This window comes from Bombina bombina, chromosome 9 (assembly GCF_027579735.1).
Source record: "Bombina bombina isolate aBomBom1 chromosome 9, aBomBom1.pri, whole genome shotgun sequence".
NCBI lineage: Eukaryota > Metazoa > Chordata > Amphibia > Anura > Bombinatoridae > Bombina > Bombina bombina.
Window position 1 is genome coordinate 456,424 of NC_069507.1, and position 19,428 is coordinate 475,851.

General features: G+C 52.4%; 2 protein-coding genes across 2 annotated transcripts in view; one reads left to right on the top strand and one right to left on the bottom strand.

Annotated features, from left to right (window-relative positions):
* Positions 1-19,381, bottom strand: part of LOC128639718 (gastrula zinc finger protein XlCGF26.1) — a 99,461-nt gene extending 80,080 nt beyond the window's left edge. The window contains exons 1-2 of the mRNA XM_053691832.1: positions 19,301-19,381; positions 10,997-11,138 (exon numbers count right to left, since the gene is read on the bottom strand). Of these exons, the coding sequence (XP_053547807.1) occupies positions 10,997-11,056 (60 nt within the window). The 5' untranslated portion in view covers positions 11,057-11,138; positions 19,301-19,381. The remainder of the gene's footprint in view (positions 1-10,996; positions 11,139-19,300) is intronic.
* LOC128639721 (oocyte zinc finger protein XlCOF7.1) overlaps positions 1-19,428 on the top strand; it is a gene marked incomplete in the record, with an annotated part of 926,940 nt that overhangs the window by 376,196 nt on the left and 531,316 nt on the right.

The window sequence follows — 19,428 nt, forward strand, 5'->3', positions numbered from 1 at the left end:
TTTTCGTTTCGTCCATTTTTAAATTGTTACAAATTTATAAATTGTTGAACTTACTATCCTTTGTTGAAAAGCAATATGTATATATCGTTAATTTTTACCCACTTACAATAATTCTAGATATGGGAATGATAATTCTGATTCTTATATTTTCGTTTCAGTTTAGGTAATTTTAAGTTTGCACGATCTAAATGTATATTATTTAATAAAGGCACTTTAGAATTGAGAAATATATAAGTTGAATTGTGTGAATGCTAATAAAGCAGAAATGATAAGTTCTCTTCCTTGTGTATGATGTAACTAAATAACAACACAGAAACAATCATTACCAACTTAAATAAAGTCCACCTTTACATTGGAAGCCACACAGGTGTTGATAGAAATCAAAAGGAAATGAAGGAACCAATCAAAACACATTCATACCTTTAAAAAGCCAGAAGCTAGCAGGATAAGCATTCTTGATAAAGCCCAGAAGGGTGAAACGCGTTGAATGGGACCTGCTACACTCTACTAAACTTCATTTACTACTGTCACAAAGCTGTGTGACCCTGCAACTTTAAACTTTTCTCCTGACCCTGCAAGTTAAAATCTACCTTTGGTAACTTCAGGGAATACGGTGTTACTGCTAAACACTGACCAAAGATTTCTTCAAACCTTAAGAAGTCTGAGGGAACCCAGATGAAAACAATATTTGGGCTATAAGAAGAAAGGAAAACAAAAAAAAGGATAACTACATCACCAGAACGGATCATCACCCCTGACCTCTGAATCAAAGAGAAGGTCAGGTGACTTATCAGAAGCACCAGGAACAAACAGTCTGTGAATCCCTCACAGTGAAGAATATCAGCGGTTGCAACCAGGACAGATTAAGGTACCTCTACAATAATTTGCACTACGTTTTTAAAACACGCAAACTGAACTTTAAAGACATCAAGGTATTCATATGTTAAATTAACCATTTCCATTAACCACGATTGCTTTGGCACCTAAATCAGAATAACGGCTGTTTTTTGCCTTTTTAACTATCCAGCACACCTGAGCCAATTATATGTCCAAGGAAAGTAACTGTGTAACTTTATAACGGTATTTGTTACTGAAGAACTGTAAAGCTGTTAGGATTGATACATTTGTGCCTTTTAAATATTCAATTCACCATTTATCTTAGAAATTTGTTGCTTGCCATATGTTATCTATAGAATTAATTCCTTTATACCTGGAATTCTAGGGTTTATCAATATATGGTTCTAGTCTGTTTTTATAAGTGTTGTATAAGGGAGACGTCCCTTTATTAATTAGGAAAAGCATTTGCTGTTGTTTTTATGTGTTATAAGAATTTTTAAATAAACTAGATTGTATAAAACATAAATTAGATTGGTATCATCATTTCCTAGCTTTTTTTAGCGCTGCTAAATAAACCCCATTTTTTCTTCTTATCCACCATTTAGTTCTCTTTGAGGGAAGAACTTTTTTAGCAGCAGGAATCCACCTTTAGGCGCTCCTATCACACTACACATAAAGTTCCCTGTGAATTGGAACATGAAGGTAAGCATCCTTCAAGTCTATTGTCATCATGAACTGTCCCTCTTGAACTAGGGGCAGAAAAGATCTGATTGTTTCCATTTTGAATGATGGAACAGCCAGAAATTTGTTTAAACACTTTAGGTCCAGAATCGGGCAGAACGTTCCCTCCTTCTTTGGAAACACAAAGAGATTTGAATAGTACCCGAGACCCCTTTCTGCTCGGGGCACTGGTATGATAACACCTAGAGAGGAGAGATCCCTCACACACTTTAGAAAGGCCTCTCTCTTTTCCGGTCTTGAAGACAGGTTTGACAGGAGGAATCTGCCCCTGGGCGGATGGGACCTGAACCCTATCCTGTAACCCTGGGCGACAACCTGCAGAACCCAAGGGTCCTGAACATCCTGCAACCAGGCTTAGGAGAAGAGAGACAAACTGCCCCCTACTTGGTCCAGAGACCGGTCGGGGGCCGCCCCTTCATGCCGATTTAGTATCGGCGGGCTTCTTGTTCTGCTTGGACTTGTTCCAAGACTGAGCAGGCTTCCAAGTTCCCTTGGACTGATCTGCTTTTGCGGCGGGCTGCTGGTGCTGGGCCTTGTCTGCACGAAAGGGACGAAAAGTAGATCCCTTAGGCTTCGCCTTCTTATCCTGCGGTAGGAAAGCTCCCTTGCCTCCCGTAATCGTGGATATGATGAAATGATCTTACCGGAATCTACGCCGTGGAACAGGAACACGGCCCTTCAAGTGTGACAGATAGTAGCTTCGCTTCTGACATGGACTTGAGCGAATAAAGCTGGCCGCGAAACTCGTCAACGCTGATTGCTAAGGAGCTGTTAATATGAGTCGGGATGGTTTTGCAGAAATACTTTCCCTGCAACTCCGGACTTTAACTTTCATCCATGCTCTCACTGAGAGGTATTTAAGGTATTAGCTCTATTTAGAGCGCCCTTTCCTATAAACCACTCTTCTCACTGAGAGGCTGACAGGACTACTTAAAATTCCAGTCCCATTCTGAAGAGCACTAGCCATAAGAGACTCTCTTTAATCTTCTAACACTTCTCTGCCATCCTCCTGTGACGAAAGGCAAAGAATGACTGGGGGATGAGGGGAGTGGGGGAGGTATTTAAGCCTTTGGCTGGGGTGTCTTTGCCTCCTCCTGGTGGCCAGGTTCTTATTTCCCAAAAGTAATGAATGAAGTCGTGGACTCTCATCCCCTTTAGATGGAAATAAAGAAATGGTTTTCCAGGAAACAGACACACTAAACACAACTATAGTAGCGGAGGAGCAGATAACAGATGCAATACTCTAGTTGTAGGAGGGTCAGCAGCTTCATACTATGTTCATAATTTAGGTCACTATTAAGTTACTAATTTAAACAGAAGACATCGACCTGTGGCTTTACCATAAAGTCAGAGAGCAGTTCTTTTTCTTTAGCGGAGTCTGATTACCAGGAGGCTTCAGTTTAATTGTGCGTTCTGCCGATTTGAGGTTTTCCGTAATGAAAAACATAAATTATGCTTACCTGATAATTTTCTTTTCTTCTGACGGGGAGAGTCCACAGCTGCATTCATTACTTTTGGGAATTCAGAACCTGGCTACAAGGAGGAGGCAAAGACACTCCAGTCAAAGGCTTAAATACCTCCCCCACTTCCCTCATCCCCCAGTCATTTTTTGCCTTTCGTCACAGGAGGGTTGCAGAGAAGTGTCAGAAGATTAAAGATAGTCTCTTATAGAGGGTAGTACTCTTCAGAATGTGACTGGAGTTTTAAGTAGTCCTGTCAGCCTCTCAGTGAGAGCATAGATGAAAGTTAGAGTCCGGAGTTGCAGGGAGAGTATTTCTGCGAAACCATCCCGACTCATTAACAGCTCCTTAGCAATCAGTGTTGACGAGTTTCGCTGCCTGCTTTATTCGCTCAAGTCCATGTAAAAAGCGAAGCTACTATCTGTCACACTTGAGGGGCCGTGTTCCTGTTCCACGGCGTAGATTCCGGTAAGATCATTTCATTTTACTTAGATGTGTGAAATGTATATAAACAAAGAAGTCAGGGTCTCAGTGGGACTCCTTTATCTTATGGAATCGAGGGTTAATATCTCCTGAGGGGGTTATTGAACAGGGGGGGGACTTAAAACATGTTTGTTATGTGATTCTTTCTGCTAATGTGTAGTGATTTTTGGGCTCGCGGTTATATTGGAACATAACGGCCTTTTTCTGTCAGGCTGCGCAGGCTTTGTAGCTTGGCGCACTTTTCTTGGGCCTGCACGGTGCACCTTGCGACCAGGCGTGGTCTCGTTTCTAGTCTCCATTTCCGTATTCCTAACCGTGTGGCGACGGAGAGAGTCTGTTTCGCTAGTTGTCAGTGTCATAGGAGGTGGTGAGTGCCCCAGCCATTGGTGGTGTAAGGTGACATTTTTTATTTTTCTATCCATACTTTCTATCCTAGTTATGGAGGATTCTGACTTTTTGGAGACGGATGTCTCTGATTCAGATTCTACTTTTTGCGAAGAGTATGAAATTGCCCGGGTAATCCATGCCCATCAGTTATATTCTGCATGCCGCTTTAGAGTACTCTTTTCTCCCGAAATAGGGAACTTAAGAGTCCGCCGAGCCATCCGCCCCTGGGGTCCCCATATCCTGTGAGGCGAGTGCCCTAGAACCTTCTTTGGCTACGCAAGCAGGTGTCCCTAATGCCATTGCCCCTTCTCCGGAAGGTGTCTCGTTTCCTCCAGAGGTTACGGCACGGTTCCGCGTGGCCATATCTATGGTATTGGCGCATTTAAAGCTTCCAGGAATGGAGATGCTGATGAGATACTGTCTGTGTTCTGTCAACCAGGGCTCGTCAGGCGAGGGATCGTCTGGGTCGGAGCAGCCTTCTGGGGAAACGGTTTCCTCTGAGGCTTCAGGGGTTCAATCCTCAGGGTCGGGGGCATCAGTTCCCCCAGCGGAGGTAAGTCTTGCCTTACGTTATAGACTGGCTCGCCTTCGTGTCCTGCTGCAGCATGTTTTGGCAGTACTGGAGGATCCCAGCCTGGGTGGGTTGAGGGGTGCTCGCTCTTCCGTATCGGATGGCAAGCTGGGTTAGACGTGGGGGCATGAAGTTAATCTCCTTATTGTCTCCAATTTACATTTTTCTTTGGGGTATCTTATTCCAGTTCTGAGCTTCGGGAGAATTGGTTTTCTGATTGGCTGGCCCTGTCAGTGTACCCATGTTTCTTGGGTGTTGACCTGTGAGTGCTGCCCTCTTTTATTGTTGATCCGGTTAGGATGTATTTGGGTTTGTTTTTTTGGAAGCTCATGTTGTTATATTTTCTCCGTTGGGAAATCATTTCTTCTCTAGAATTCGATACTAGCGATTTTGTGGTCGCTTGGACACTTCTGCGGAAGTTGCATGTTAAGATGTTCGTTACATAACTCTAAGATTCTCGTCAATTCCTTCTAGGGTTTCGATTTTTTTGTGACCTGGTTCAGTTCCGGAATGCCCTCTGTAACAGGCTGGTCCTGGTCGGGCGCTGGTTTACACAGTACTGCTCCGCACCCCCCAGCTAAATACACTGTACTGCCCCCCCCCTGCTAAATACACTGTACTGCCCCCCCCTGCTAAATACACTGTACTGCCCCCTTGCTCTGAATACACTGTACTGCCCCCCCCCTGCTAAATACACTGTACTGCCCCCCCCCCTTGCTCTGAATACACTGTACTGCCCCCTTGCTCTGAATACACTGTACTGCCCCCTTGCTCTGAATACACTGTACTGCCCCCCAGCTGAATACACTGTACTGCCCCCCCCTGCTAAATACACTGTACTGCCCCCCTTGCTCTGAATACACTGTACTGCCCCCCCAGCTGAATACACTGTACTGCCCCCCAGCTGAATACACTGTACTGCCCCCCAGCTGAATACACTGTACTGCCCCCCCAGCTGAATACACTGTACTGCCCCCCCCTGCTAAATACACTGTACTGCCCCCCCTGCTAAATACACTGTACTGCCCCCCCCTGCTAAATACACTGTACTGCCCCCCAGCTGAATACACTGTACTGCCCCCCAGCTGAATACACTGTACTGCCCCCCCAGCTGAATACACTGTACTGCCCCCCAGCTGAATACACTGTACTGCCCCCCCCCTGCTAAATACACTGTACTGCCCCCCCCCCCCTGCTAAATACACTGTACTGCCCCCTTGCTCTGAATACACTGTACTGCCCCCCAGCTGAATACACTGTACTGCCCCCCAGCTGAATACACTGTACTGCCCCCCCCTGCTAAATACACTGTACTGCCCCCCAGCTGAATACACTGTACTGCCCCCCAGCTGAATACACTGTACTGCCCCCCCCCCCTGCTAAATACACTGTACTGCCCCCCTGCTAAATACACTGTACTGCCCCCCTGCTAAATACACTGTACTGCCCCCCTGCTAAATACACTGTACTGCCCCCCTGCTAAATACACTGTACTGCCCCCCCTGCTAAATACACTGTACTGCCCCCCCAGCTGAATACACTGTACTGCCCCCCCTGCTAATACACTGTACTGACCCCCCCTGCTAATACACTGTACTGCCCCCCCTGCTAAATACACTGTACTGCCCCCCCTGCTAAATACAACTCGTACTCGCCCCCCTGCTAAATACACTGTACTGCCCCCCCTGCTAAATACACTGTACTGCCCCCCCTGCTAAATACACTGTACTGCCCCCCCTGCTAAAATACACTGTACTGCCCCCCCCTGCTAAATACACTGTACTGCCCCCTTGCTGAATACACTGTACTGCCCCCCCTGCTAAATTACAACTGTACTGCCCCCCCTGCAGATATACACTGTACTGCCCCCCCTGCTAAATACACTGTACTGCCCCCCAGCTGAATACACTGTAACTGCCCCCAGCTGAATACACTGTACTGCCCCCCCCCTGCTAAATACACTGTACTGCCCCCCTGCTAAATACACTGTACTGCCCCCCCTGCTAAATACACTGTACTGCCCCCCTGCTAAATACACTGTACTGCCCCCCTGCTAAATACACTGTACTGCCCCCCCTGCTAAATACACTGTACTGCCCCCCAGCTGAATACACTGTACTGCCCCCCAGCTGAATACACTGTACTGCCCCCCCCCCCCTGCTAAATACACTGTACTGCCCCCCTGCTAAATACACTGTACTGCCCCCCCCTGCTAAATACACTGTACTGCCCCCCCTGCTAAATACACTGTACTGCCCCCCCTGCTAAATACACTGTACTGCCCCCCCCTGCTAAATACACTGTACTGCCCCCCAGCTGAATACACTGTACTGCCCCCCAGCTGAATACACTGTACTGCCCCCCAGCTGAATACACTGTACTGCCCCCCCCCCTGCTAAATACACTGTACTGCCCCCCTGCTAAATACACTGTACTGCCCCCCTGCTAAATACACTGTACTGCCCCCCTGCTAAATACACTGTACTGCCCCCCTGCTAAATACACTGTACTGCCCCCCCTGCTAAATACACTGTACTGCCCCCCAGCTGAATACACTGTACTGCCCCCCAGCTGAATACACTGTACTGCCCCCCCCCCCTGCTAAATACACTGTACTGCCCCCCTGCTAAATACACTGTACTGCCCCCCCTGCTAAATACACTGTACTGCCCCCCCTGCTAAATACACTGTACTGCCCCCCCCTGCTAAATACACTGTACTGCCCCCCCTGCTAAATACACTGTACTGCCCCCCCTGCTAAATACACTGTACTGCCCCCCCTGCTAAATACACTGTACTGCCCCCCCCCTGCTAAATACACTGTACTGCCCCCCCGCTGCTAAATACACTGTACTGCCCCCCGCTGCTAAATACACTGTACTGCCCCCCGCTGCTAAATACACTGTACTGCCCCCCCCTGCTAAATACACTGTACTGCCCCCCCCTGCTAAATACACTGTACTGCCCCCCCCCTGCTAAATACACTGTACTGCCCCCCCCCTGCTAAATACACTGTACTGTCCCCCCCGCTAAATACACTGTACTGTCCCCCCCGCTAAATACACTGTACTGCCCCCCCCCCCTGCTAAATACACTGTACTGCCCCCCTGCTAAATACACTGTACTGCCCCCCTGCTAAATACACTGTACTGTCCCCCCCGCTAAATACACTGTACTGCCCCCCAGCTGAATACACTGTACTGCCCCCCCCCCCTGCTAAATACACTGTACTGCCCCCCTGCTAAATACACTGTACTGCCCCCCTGCTAAATACACTGTACTCCCCCCCCTGCTAAATACACTGTACTGCCCCCCAGCTGAATACACTGTACTGCCCCCCAGCTGAATACACTGTACTGCCCCCCCCCCCTGCTAAATACACTGTACTGCCCCCCTGCTAAATACACTGTACTGCCCCCCTGCTAAATACACTGTACTGCCCCCCCCTGCTAAATACACTGTACTGCCCCCCCTGCTAAATACACTGTACTGCCCCCCCCTGCTAAATACACTGTACTGCCCCCCCCTGCTAAATACACTGTACTGCCCCCCCCCGCTAAATACACTGTACTGCCCCCCCTGCTAAATACACTGTACTGTCCCCCCCGCTAAATACACTGTACTGTCCCCCCCGCTAAATACACTGTACTGCCCCCCCCGCTAAATACACTGTACTGCCCCCTTGCTCTGAATACACTGTACTGCCCCCCAGCTGAATACACTGTACTGCCCCCCAGCTGAATACACTGTACTGCCCCCCAGCTGAATACACTGTACTGCCCCCCCTGCTAAATACACTGTACTGCCCCTCAGCTAAATACACTGTACTGCCCCTCAGCTAAATACACTGTACTGCCCCTCAGCTAAATACACTGTACTGCCCCCCAGCTAAATACACTGTACTGCCCCCCCAGCTGAATACACTGTGCTGCCCCCCAGCTGAATACACAGTACTGCCCCGCATCCCTCAGCTGAATACACAGTACTGCCCCGCATCCCTCAGCTGAATACACTGTACTGCCCCGCATCCCTCAGATAAATACACTGTACTGCCCCGCATCCCTCAGATGAATACACAGTACTGCCCCGCATCCCTCAGATGAATACACAGTACTGCCCCGCATACCTCAGATGAATACACTGTACTGCTCCGCATCCCTCAGATAAATACACAGTACTGCTCCGCATACCTCAGATGAATACACAGTACTGCCCCGCATCCCTCAGATGAATACACAGTACTGCTCCGCATACCTCAGATGAATACACAGTACTGCCCCGCATCCCTCAGATAAATACACAGTACTGCCCCGCATCCCTCAGATGAATACACAGTACTGCTCCGCATACCTCAGATGAATACACTGTACTGCCCCGCATCCCTCAGATAAATACACAGTACTGCCCCGCATACCTCAGATGAATACACTGTACTGCCCCGCATCCCTCAGATAAATACACAGTACTGCCCCGCATCCCTCAGATGAATACACAGTACTGCTCCGCATCCCTCAGATAAATACACAGTACTGCTCCACATACCTCAGATGAATACACAGTACTGCCCCGCATCCCTCAGATGAATACACAGTACTGCCCCGCATACCTCAGATGAATACACTGTACTGCTCCGCATCCCTCAGATAAATACACAGTACTGCTCCGCATACCTCAGATGAATACACAGTACTGCCCCGCATCCCTCAGATGAATACACAGTACTGCTCCGCATACCTCAGATGAATACACAGTACTGCCCCGCATCCCTCAGATAAATACACAGTACTGCCCCGCATCCCTCAGATGAATACACAGTACTGCTCCGCATCCCTCAGATGAATACACTGTACTGCCCCGCATCCCTCAGATAAATACACAGTACTGCCCCGCATACCTCAGATGAATACACTGTACTGCCCCGCATCCCTCAGATAAATACACAGTACTGCCCCGCATCCCTCAGATGAATACACAGTACTGCTCCGCATCCCTCAGATAAATACACAGTACTGCTCCACATACCTCAGATGAATACACAGTACTGCCCCGCATACCTCAGATGAATACACAGTACTGCCCCGCATACCTCAGATGAATACACAGTACTGCTCCGCATACCTCAGATGAATACACAGTACTGCCCCGCATACCTCAGATGAATACACAGTACTGCCCCGCATACCTCAGATAAATACACAGTACTGCCCCGCATCCCTCAGATAAATACACAGTACTGCCCCGCATACCTCAGATGAATACACAGTACTGCCCCGCATCCCTCAGATGAATACACAGTACTGCCCCGCATCCCTCAGATGAATACACAGTACTGCCCCGCATACCTCAGATGAATACACAGTACTGCCCCGCATCCCTCAGATGAATACACAGTACTGCCCCGCATCCCTCAGATGAATACACAGTACTGCCCCGCATACCTCAGATGAATACACAGTACTGCCCCGCATCCCTCAGATGAATACACAGTACTGCCCCGCATACCTCAGATGAATACACAGTACTGCCCCGCATCCCTCAGATGAATACACAGTACTGCCCCGCATCCCTCAGCTGAATACACAGTACTGCTCCGCATACCTCAGATAAATACACAGTACTGCCCCGCATACCTCAGATGAATACACAATACTGCCCCGCATCCCTCAGATAAATACACAGTACTGCCCCGCATCCCTCAGATGAATACACAGTACTGCCCCGCATCCCTCAGATGAATACACAGTACTGCCCCGCATCCCTCAGATAAATACACAGTACTGCCCCGCATCCCTCAGATAAATACACAGTACTGCCCCGCACCCCTCAGATAAATACACAGTACTGCCCCGCACCCCTCAGATGAATACACAGTACTGCCCCGCATACCTCAGATGAATACACAGTACTGCCCCGCATCCCTCAGATGAATACACAGTACTGCCCCGCATCCCTCAGATGAATACACAGTACTGCCCCGCATCCCTCAGATAAATACACAGTACTGCTCCGCATCCCTCAGATAAATACACAGTACTGCCCCGCATCCCTCAGATAAATACACAGTACTGCCCCGCATCCCTCAGATAAATACACAGTACTGCCCCGCATCCCTCAGATGAATACACAGTACTGCTCCGCATCCCTCAGATAAATACACAGTACTGCCCCGCATCCCTCAGATAAATACACAGTACTGCCCCGCACCCCTCAGATAAATACACAGTACTGCCCCGCATCCCTCAGATAAATACACAGTACTGCCCCGCATACCTCAGATGAATACACAATAAAATAACTTTTTGCCCCCTAGCTATCTACACCCAATAACTTATAGTGGATGTGCTTTAAATAACTAACTATTTAACTCACCATAAACTGTACATTTTAAGAATTACATCTAATGAGGTGTTACTTTCACTAAGTTCATTCACTGATCTTTATGGTCCGTGTGGCTGATCCTCTGAGATTTTCCTTACAGAAGACACCCAATAAAATCTGCATCTGGCATGTGCCCTACCTGCTGCTTCAGCCAATATCTGTTAACTTGTGTCACCACTGCTTCAGTAGCCTGCATCATCTCTATGGTTAGATTCTCTTATCTAAAGTATCTTGTGGAAGTTTGTAGCCTGGAGAAGTCTTGGGTACTTACTGTTACCACCCTGTAATGAGAGGGTTAATGTACAAATGAGTAATCAAGGGATTATTTTTAATGGCTATTACAGATTAACTATTTGTCTGAGGTTCCTGGCATATCCATAGGGCAACTATTTGGCACAACAAGCTTATAAAGAAGTGACCAGATGGGACTGCACTGTGTCTTACAGTCTCATTCCGTGTATACAGTTTGTTCCAGGCTTGCTCACTCTAAAGTAAACAAGCACAGGGACCCTAGGGAATAACAACTGCATGGCATTTGGCTATTGACTAAGACGAAGAAGTAATCTATCCACCTGCACCTGTGAATGCATATTTACCATTGTACTCACAATAATAATCTTTACCGAGACATTCTACACAAAGCCCCCTCCTCACCCTCACACACTAGCCCCCTCCTCACCCTCACACACTAGCCCCCTCCTCACCCTCACACACTAGCCCCCTCCTCACACACTAGCCCCTCCTCACACACACACACTAGCCCCCTCCTCACACACTAGCCCCTCCTCACACACACACACTAGCCCCCTCCTCACACACTAGCCCCTCCTCACACACACACACTAGCCCCTCCTCACACACTAGCCCCTCCTCACACACACACACTAGCCCCTCCTCACACACTAGCCCCTCCTCACACACACACACTAGCCCCCTCCTCACACACTAGCCCCCTCCTCACCCTCACACACTAGCCCCCTCCTCACACACTAGCCCCTCCTCACACACACACACTAGCCCCCTCCTCACACACTAGCCCCTCCTCACACACACACACTAGCCCCCTCCTCACACACTAGCCCCTCCTCACACACACACACTAGCCCCTCCTCACACACACACACTAGCCCCTCCTCACACACTAGCCCCTCCTCACACACTAGCCCCTCCTCACACACTAGCCCCCTCCTCACCCTCACACACTAGCCCCTCCTCACCCTCACACACTAGCCCCTCCTCACACACTAGCCCCTCCTCACACACTAGCCCCTCCTCACACACTAGCCCCTCCTCACACACTAGCCCCTCCTCACACACTAGCCCCTCCTCACACACTAGCCCCTCCTCACACACTAGCCCCTCCTCACCCTCACACACTAGCCCCTCCTCACACACTAGCCCCTCCTCACACACTAGCCCCTCCTCACCCTCACTCACACACTAGCCCCTCCTCACACTCACACACTAGCCCCTCCTCACACTCACACACTAGCCCCTCCTCACACTCACACACTAGCCCCTCCTCACCCTCACACACTAGCCCCCTCCTCACACACTAGCCCCTCCTCACACACACACACTAGCCCCCTCCTCACACACTAGCCCCTCCTCACACACACACACTAGCCCCCTCCTCACACACTAGCCCCTCCTCACACACACACACTAGCCCCTCCTCACACACACACACTAGCCCCTCCTCACACACTAGCCCCTCCTCACACACTAGCCCCTCCTCACACACTAGCCCCCTCCTCACCCTCACACACTAGCCCCTCCTCACCCTCACACACTAGCCCCTCCTCACACACTAGCCCCTCCTCACACACTAGCCCCTCCTCACACACACACACTAGCCCCTCCTCACCCTCACACACTAGCCCCTCCTCACACACTAGCCCCTCCTCACACACTAGCCCCTCCTCACACACTAGCCCCCTCCTCACACACTAGCCCCTCCTCACACACACACACTAGCCCCCTCCTCACACACTAGCCCCTCCTCACACACACACACTAGCCCCCTCCTCACACACTAGCCCCTCCTCACACACACACACTAGCCCCCTCCTCACACACTAGCCCCTCCTCACACACACACACTAGCCCCTCCTCACACACTAGCCCCTCCTCACACACACACACTAGCCCCCCTCCTCACACACTAGCCCCCTCCTCACCCTCACACACTAGCCCCCTCCTCACACACTAGCCCCTCCTCACACACACACACTAGCCCCCTCCTCACACACTAGCCCCTCCTCACACACACACACTAGCCCCCTCCTCACACACTAGCCCCTCCTCACACACACACACTAGCCCCTCCCTCACACACACACACTAGCCCCTCCTCACACACACACACTAGCCCCTCCTCACACACTAGCCCCTCCTCACACACTAGCCCCCTCCTCACCCTCACACACTAGCCCCTCCTCACCCTCACACACTAGCCCCTCCTCACACACTAGCCCCTCCTCACACACTAGCCCCTCCTCACACACTAGCCCCTCCTCACACACTAGCCCCTCCTCACACACTAGCCCCTCCTCACACACTAGCCCCTCCTCACACACTAGCCCCTCCTCACACACTAGCCCCTCCTCACCCTCACACACTAGCCCCTCCTCACACACTAGCCCCTCCTCACACACTAGCCCCTCCTCACCCTCACTCACACACTAGCCCCTCCTCACACTCACACACTAGCCCCTCCTCACACTCACACACTAGCCCCTCCTCACACTCACACACTAGCCCCTCCTCACCCTCACACACTAGCCCCCTCCTCACACACTAGCCCCTCCTCACACACACACACTAGCCCCCTCCTCACACACTAGCCCCTCCTCACACACACACACTAGCCCCCTCCTCACACACTAGCCCCTCCTCACACACACACACTAGCCCCTCCTCACACACACACACTAGCCCCTCCTCACACACTAGCCCCTCCTCACACACTAGCCCCTCCTCACACACTAGCCCCCTCCTCACACACTAGCCCCCTCCTCACCCTCACACACTAGCCCCTCCTCACCCTCACACACTAGCCCCTCCTCACACACTAGCCCCTCCTCACACACTAGCCCCTCCTCACACACACACACTAGCCCCTCCTCACCCTCACACACTAGCCCCTCCTCACACACTAGCCCCTCCTCACACACTAGCCCCTCCTCACACACTAGCCCCTCCTCACACACTAGCCCCTCCTCACACACTAGCCCCTCCTCACACACTAGCCCCTCCTCACCCTCACACACTAGCCCCTCCTCACACACTAGCCCCTCCTCACACACTAGCCCCTCCTCACCCTCACTCACACACTAGCCCCTCCTCACACTCACACACTAGCCCCTCCTCACACTCACACACTAGCCCCTCCTCACCCTCACACACTAGCCCCTCCTCACCCTCACACACACACTAGCCCCTCCTCACCCTCACACACACTAGCCCCTCCTCACACACACACACACTAGCCCCTCCTCACACACACACACTAGCCCCTCCTCACACACACACACTAGCCCCTCCTCACACACACACACTAGCCCCTCCTCACACACACACACTAGCCCCTCCTCACACACACACACTAGCCCCTCCTCACACACACACACACTAGCCCCTACACTAGCCCCTCCTCACACACACACTAGCCCCTCCTCACACACACACACACACTAGCCCCTCCTCACACACACACACACACTAGCCCCTCCTCACACACACACACACACTAGCCCCTCCTCACACACACACACACACTAGCCCCTCCTCACACACACACACTAGCCCCTCCTCACACACACACACTAGCCCCTCCTCACACACACACACTAGCCCCTCCTCACACACACACACTAGCCCCTCCTCACACACACACACACACTAGCCTCTCCTCACACACACACACTAGCCTCTCCTCACACACACACACTAGCCTCTCCTCACACACACACACTAGCCTCTCCTCACACACACACACTAGCCTCTCCTCACACACACACACTAGCCTCTCCTCACACACACACACTAGCCCCTCCTCACCCTCACACACTAGCCCATCCTCACACACTAGCCCATCCTCACACACTAGCCCCCTCCTCACACACTAGCCCCCTCCTCACACACTAGCCCCCTCCTCACACACTAGCCCCCTCCTCACACACTAGCCCCCTCCTCACACACTAGCCCCCTCCTCACACACTAGCCCCCTCCTCACACACTAGCCGCCTCCTCACACACTAGCCGCCTCAACCTCACACACTAGCCCCCGCCTCAACCTCACACACTAGCCCCCTCCTCAACCTCACACACTAGCCCCCTCCTCAACCTCACACACTAGCCCCCTCCTCAACCTCACACACTAGCCCCCTCCTCAACCTCACACACTAGCCCCCTCCTCAACCTCACACACTAGCCCCCTCCTCACACACACACACTAGCCCCTCCTCACACACACTAGCCCCTCCTCACACACACTAGCCCCTCCTCACACACACACGCCCTTCCTCTCACACACACACACACACACTAGCCCCTCCTCACACTCACACACTAGCCCCCTCTCACACACTAGCCCTCTCCTCACACTCACACACTAGCCCCCTCCTCACACTCACACACTAGCCCCCTCCTCACACTCACACACTAGCCCCCTCCTCACACTCACACACTAGCCCCCTCCTCACACTCACACACTAGCCCCCTCCTCACAATCACACACTAGCCCCCTCCTCACAATCACACACTAGCCCCTCCTCACACTCTAGCCCCTATTCACACACACACTAGCCCCCTCCTCACACTCACACACTAGCCCCCTACTCACCCTCTTCTCCCCCATACATAGCCCCCTCCTTACCCTCTCATCCCCCTCCTTACCCTCTCATTCCCCTCTCCCCCACACATAGCCCCCTCCTTACCCTCTCATTCCCCTGTCCCTCACACATAGCCCCCTCCTTACCCTCTCATCCCCCTCTCCCTCACACATAGCCCCCTCCTTACCCTCTCATCCCCCTCTCCCTCACACATAGCCCCCTCCTTACCCTCTCATCCCCCTCTCCCTCACACATAGCCCCCTCCTTACTCTCTCATCCCCCTCTCCCTCACACATAGCCCCCTCCTTACCCTCTCATCCCCATCTCCCTCACACATAGCCCCCTCCTTACCCTCTCATCCCCCTCTCCCTCACACATAGCCCCCTCCTTACCCTCTCATCCCCCTCTCCCTCACACATAGCCCCCTCCTTACCCTCTCATTCTGCTCTCCCTTTACATATAGCCCCCTCCTTACCCTCTCATCCCCCTCACACACAGCCCCTTTCTTACCCTCTCATCCCCCTCACACATAGCCCCCTCCTTACCCTCTCATCCCCCTCACACATAGCCCCCTCCTTACCCTCTCATCCCCCTCACACATAGCCCCCTCCTTACCTTCTCATCCCCCTCTCCCTCACACATAGCCCCTTCCTTACCTTCTCATCCCCCTCTCCCTCACACATAGCCCCTTCCTTACCCTCTCATCCCCCTCACACATAGCCCCCTCCTTACCCTCTCATCCCCCTCTCCCTCACACATAGCCCCCTCCTTACCCTCTCATTCCGCTCTCCCTCACACATAGCCCCCTCCTTACCCTCTCATCCCCCTCTCCCTCACACATAGCCCCCTCCTTACCCTCTCATCCCCCTCTCCCTCACACATAGCCCCCTCCTTACCCTCTCATCCCCCTCTCCCTCACACATAGCCCCCTCCTTACCCTCTCCTCCCCCTCTCCCTCACACATAGCCCCCTCCTTACCCTCTCATCCCCCTCTCCCTCACACATAGCCCCCTCCTTACCCTCTCATCCCCCTCTCCCTCACACATAGCCCCCTCCTTACCCTCTCATCCCCCTCTCCCTCACACATAGCCCCCTCCTTACCCTCTCATCCCCCTCTCCCTCACACATAGCCCCCTCCTTACCCTCTCATCCCCCTCTCCCTCACACATAGCCCCCTCCTTACCCTCTCATCCCCCTCTCCCTCACACATAGCCCCCTCCTTACCCTCTCATTCTGCTCTCCCTTTACATATAGCCCCCTCCTTACCCTCTCATCCCCCTCACACACAGCCCCTTTCTTACCCTCTCATCCCCCTCACACATAGCCCCCTCCTTACCCTCTCATCCCCCTCACACATAGCCCCCTCCTTACCCTCTCATCCCCCTCACACATAGCCCCCTCCTTACCTTCTCATCCCCCTCTCCCTCACACATAGCCCCTTCCTTACCTTCTCATCCCCCTCTCCCTCACACATAGCCCCTTCCTTACCCTCTCATCCCCCTCACACATAGCCCCCTCCTTACCCTCTCATCCCCCTCTCCCTCACACACAGCCCCTTCCTTACCCTCTCATCCCCCTCACACATAGCCCCTTCCTTACCCTCTCATCCCCCTCACACACAGCCCCTTCCTTACCCTCTCATCCCCCTCTCCCTCACACATAGCCCCCTCCTTACCCTCTCATCCCCCTGACACATAGCCCCTTCCTTACCCTCTCATACCCCTCTCCCTCACACATAGCCCCTCCCTTACCCTCTCATCCCCCTCTCCCTCACACATAGCCCCCTCCTTACCCTCTCATCCCCCTCTCCCTCACACATAGCCCCCTCCTTACCCTCTCATCCCCTCTCCCTCACACATAGCCCCCTCCTTACCCTCTCATCCCCCTCCTTACCCTCTCGTTCCCCTCTCCCTCACACATAGCCCCTTCCTTACCCTCTCAACCCCCTCTCCCTCTCATCCCCCTCTCCCTCACACATAGCCCCCTCCTTACCCTCTCATTCCCCTCTCCCTCACACATAGCCCCCTCCTTACCCTCTCATCCCCCTCCTTACCCTCTCATCCCCCTCACACATAGCCCCCTCCTTACCCTCTCATCCCCCTCACACATAGCCCCCTCCTTACCCTCTCATCCCCCTCTCCCTCACACATAGCCCCCTCCTTACCCTCTCATTCCCCTCTCCCTCACACATAGCCCCCTCCTTACCCTCTCATCCCCTCTCCCTCACACATAGCCCCTTCCTTACCCTCTCATCCCCACTCCCTCACACATAGCCCCCTCCTTACCATCTCATCCCCCTCTCCCTCACACATAGACCCCTCCTTACCTTCTCACCCCCCTCTCCCTCACATATAGCCCCCTCCTTACCCTCTCATCCCCTCTCCCTCACACATAGACCCCTCCTTACCCTCTCATTCCCCTCTCCCTCACATATAGCCCCCTCCTTACCCTCTCATCCCCCTCTCCCTCACACATAGCCCCCTCCTTACCCTCTCATCCCCCTCTCCCTCACACATAGCCCCCTCCTTACCCTCAAATCCCCCTCTCCCTCACACATAGCCCCCTCCTTACCCTCTCATCCCCCTCTCCCTCACACATAGCCCCCTCCTTACCCTCTCATCCCCCTCTCCCTCACACATAGCCCCCTCCTTACCCTCTCATCCCCCTCTCCCTCACACATAGCCCCCTCCTTACCCTCTCCCTCACACAAAGCCCCCTCCTTACCCTCTCATCCCCCTCTCCCTCACACATAGCCCCTCCTTACCCTCTCATCCCCCTCTCCCTCACACATAGCCCCCTCCTTACCCTCTCATCCCCCTCTCCCTCACACATAGCCCCCTCTCATCCCCCTCACACATAGCCCCCTCCTTACCCTTTCATCCCCCTCACACATAGCCCCTTCCTTACCCTCTCATCCCCCTCTCCCTCACACATAGCCCCTCCTTACCCTCTCATCCCCCTCTCCCTCACACATAGCCCCCTCCTTACCCTCTCATCCCCCTCTCCCTCACACATAGCCCCCTCTCATCCCCCTCACACATAGCCCCCTCCTTACCCTTTCATCCCCCTCACACATAGCCCCTTCCTTACCCTCTCATCCCCCTCTCCCTCACACATAGCCCCTTCCTTACCCTCTCATCCCCCTCTCCCTCACACATAGCCCCCTCCTTACCCTCTCATCCCCCTCTCCCTCACACATAGCCCCCTCTCATCCCCCTCACACATAGCCCCCTCCTTACCCTTTCATCCCCCTCACACATAGCCCCTTCCTTACACTCTCATCCCCCTCTCCCTCACACATAGCCCCCTCCTTACCCTCTCCCTCACACATAGCTCCCTCACACATAGCCCCTTCCTTACCCATTACTCATTCCCTTTTCCCATTAATGTAACTAACACACATCCCCTCTCTCATCACACACAATTCCTCTGCTTTTATTTTCGAGGTGCCCTTCCCTTTACTCTCAGAAGGCAGAAGCCATCAAGCTCACAGGCGCAGGTCGTGTACTCAAGGGATTTAACTGCTGTAGGTATATGGTAGTAACAAATAACCCGCATGATACAAAGTTAACATAGTGCGCTCTGTTTATGTTACTTTTGGCACTTACCTTTAGTAAACTCCCTTTTAAAGACACTGTGACAGGTAACGGGAGAGTTTAGGTAATAAAGAAGTACAGAACTACAGAACCCATAATGCACAAGACGTAGAGACCACGTGGGATTCGCCCTCCGAGAG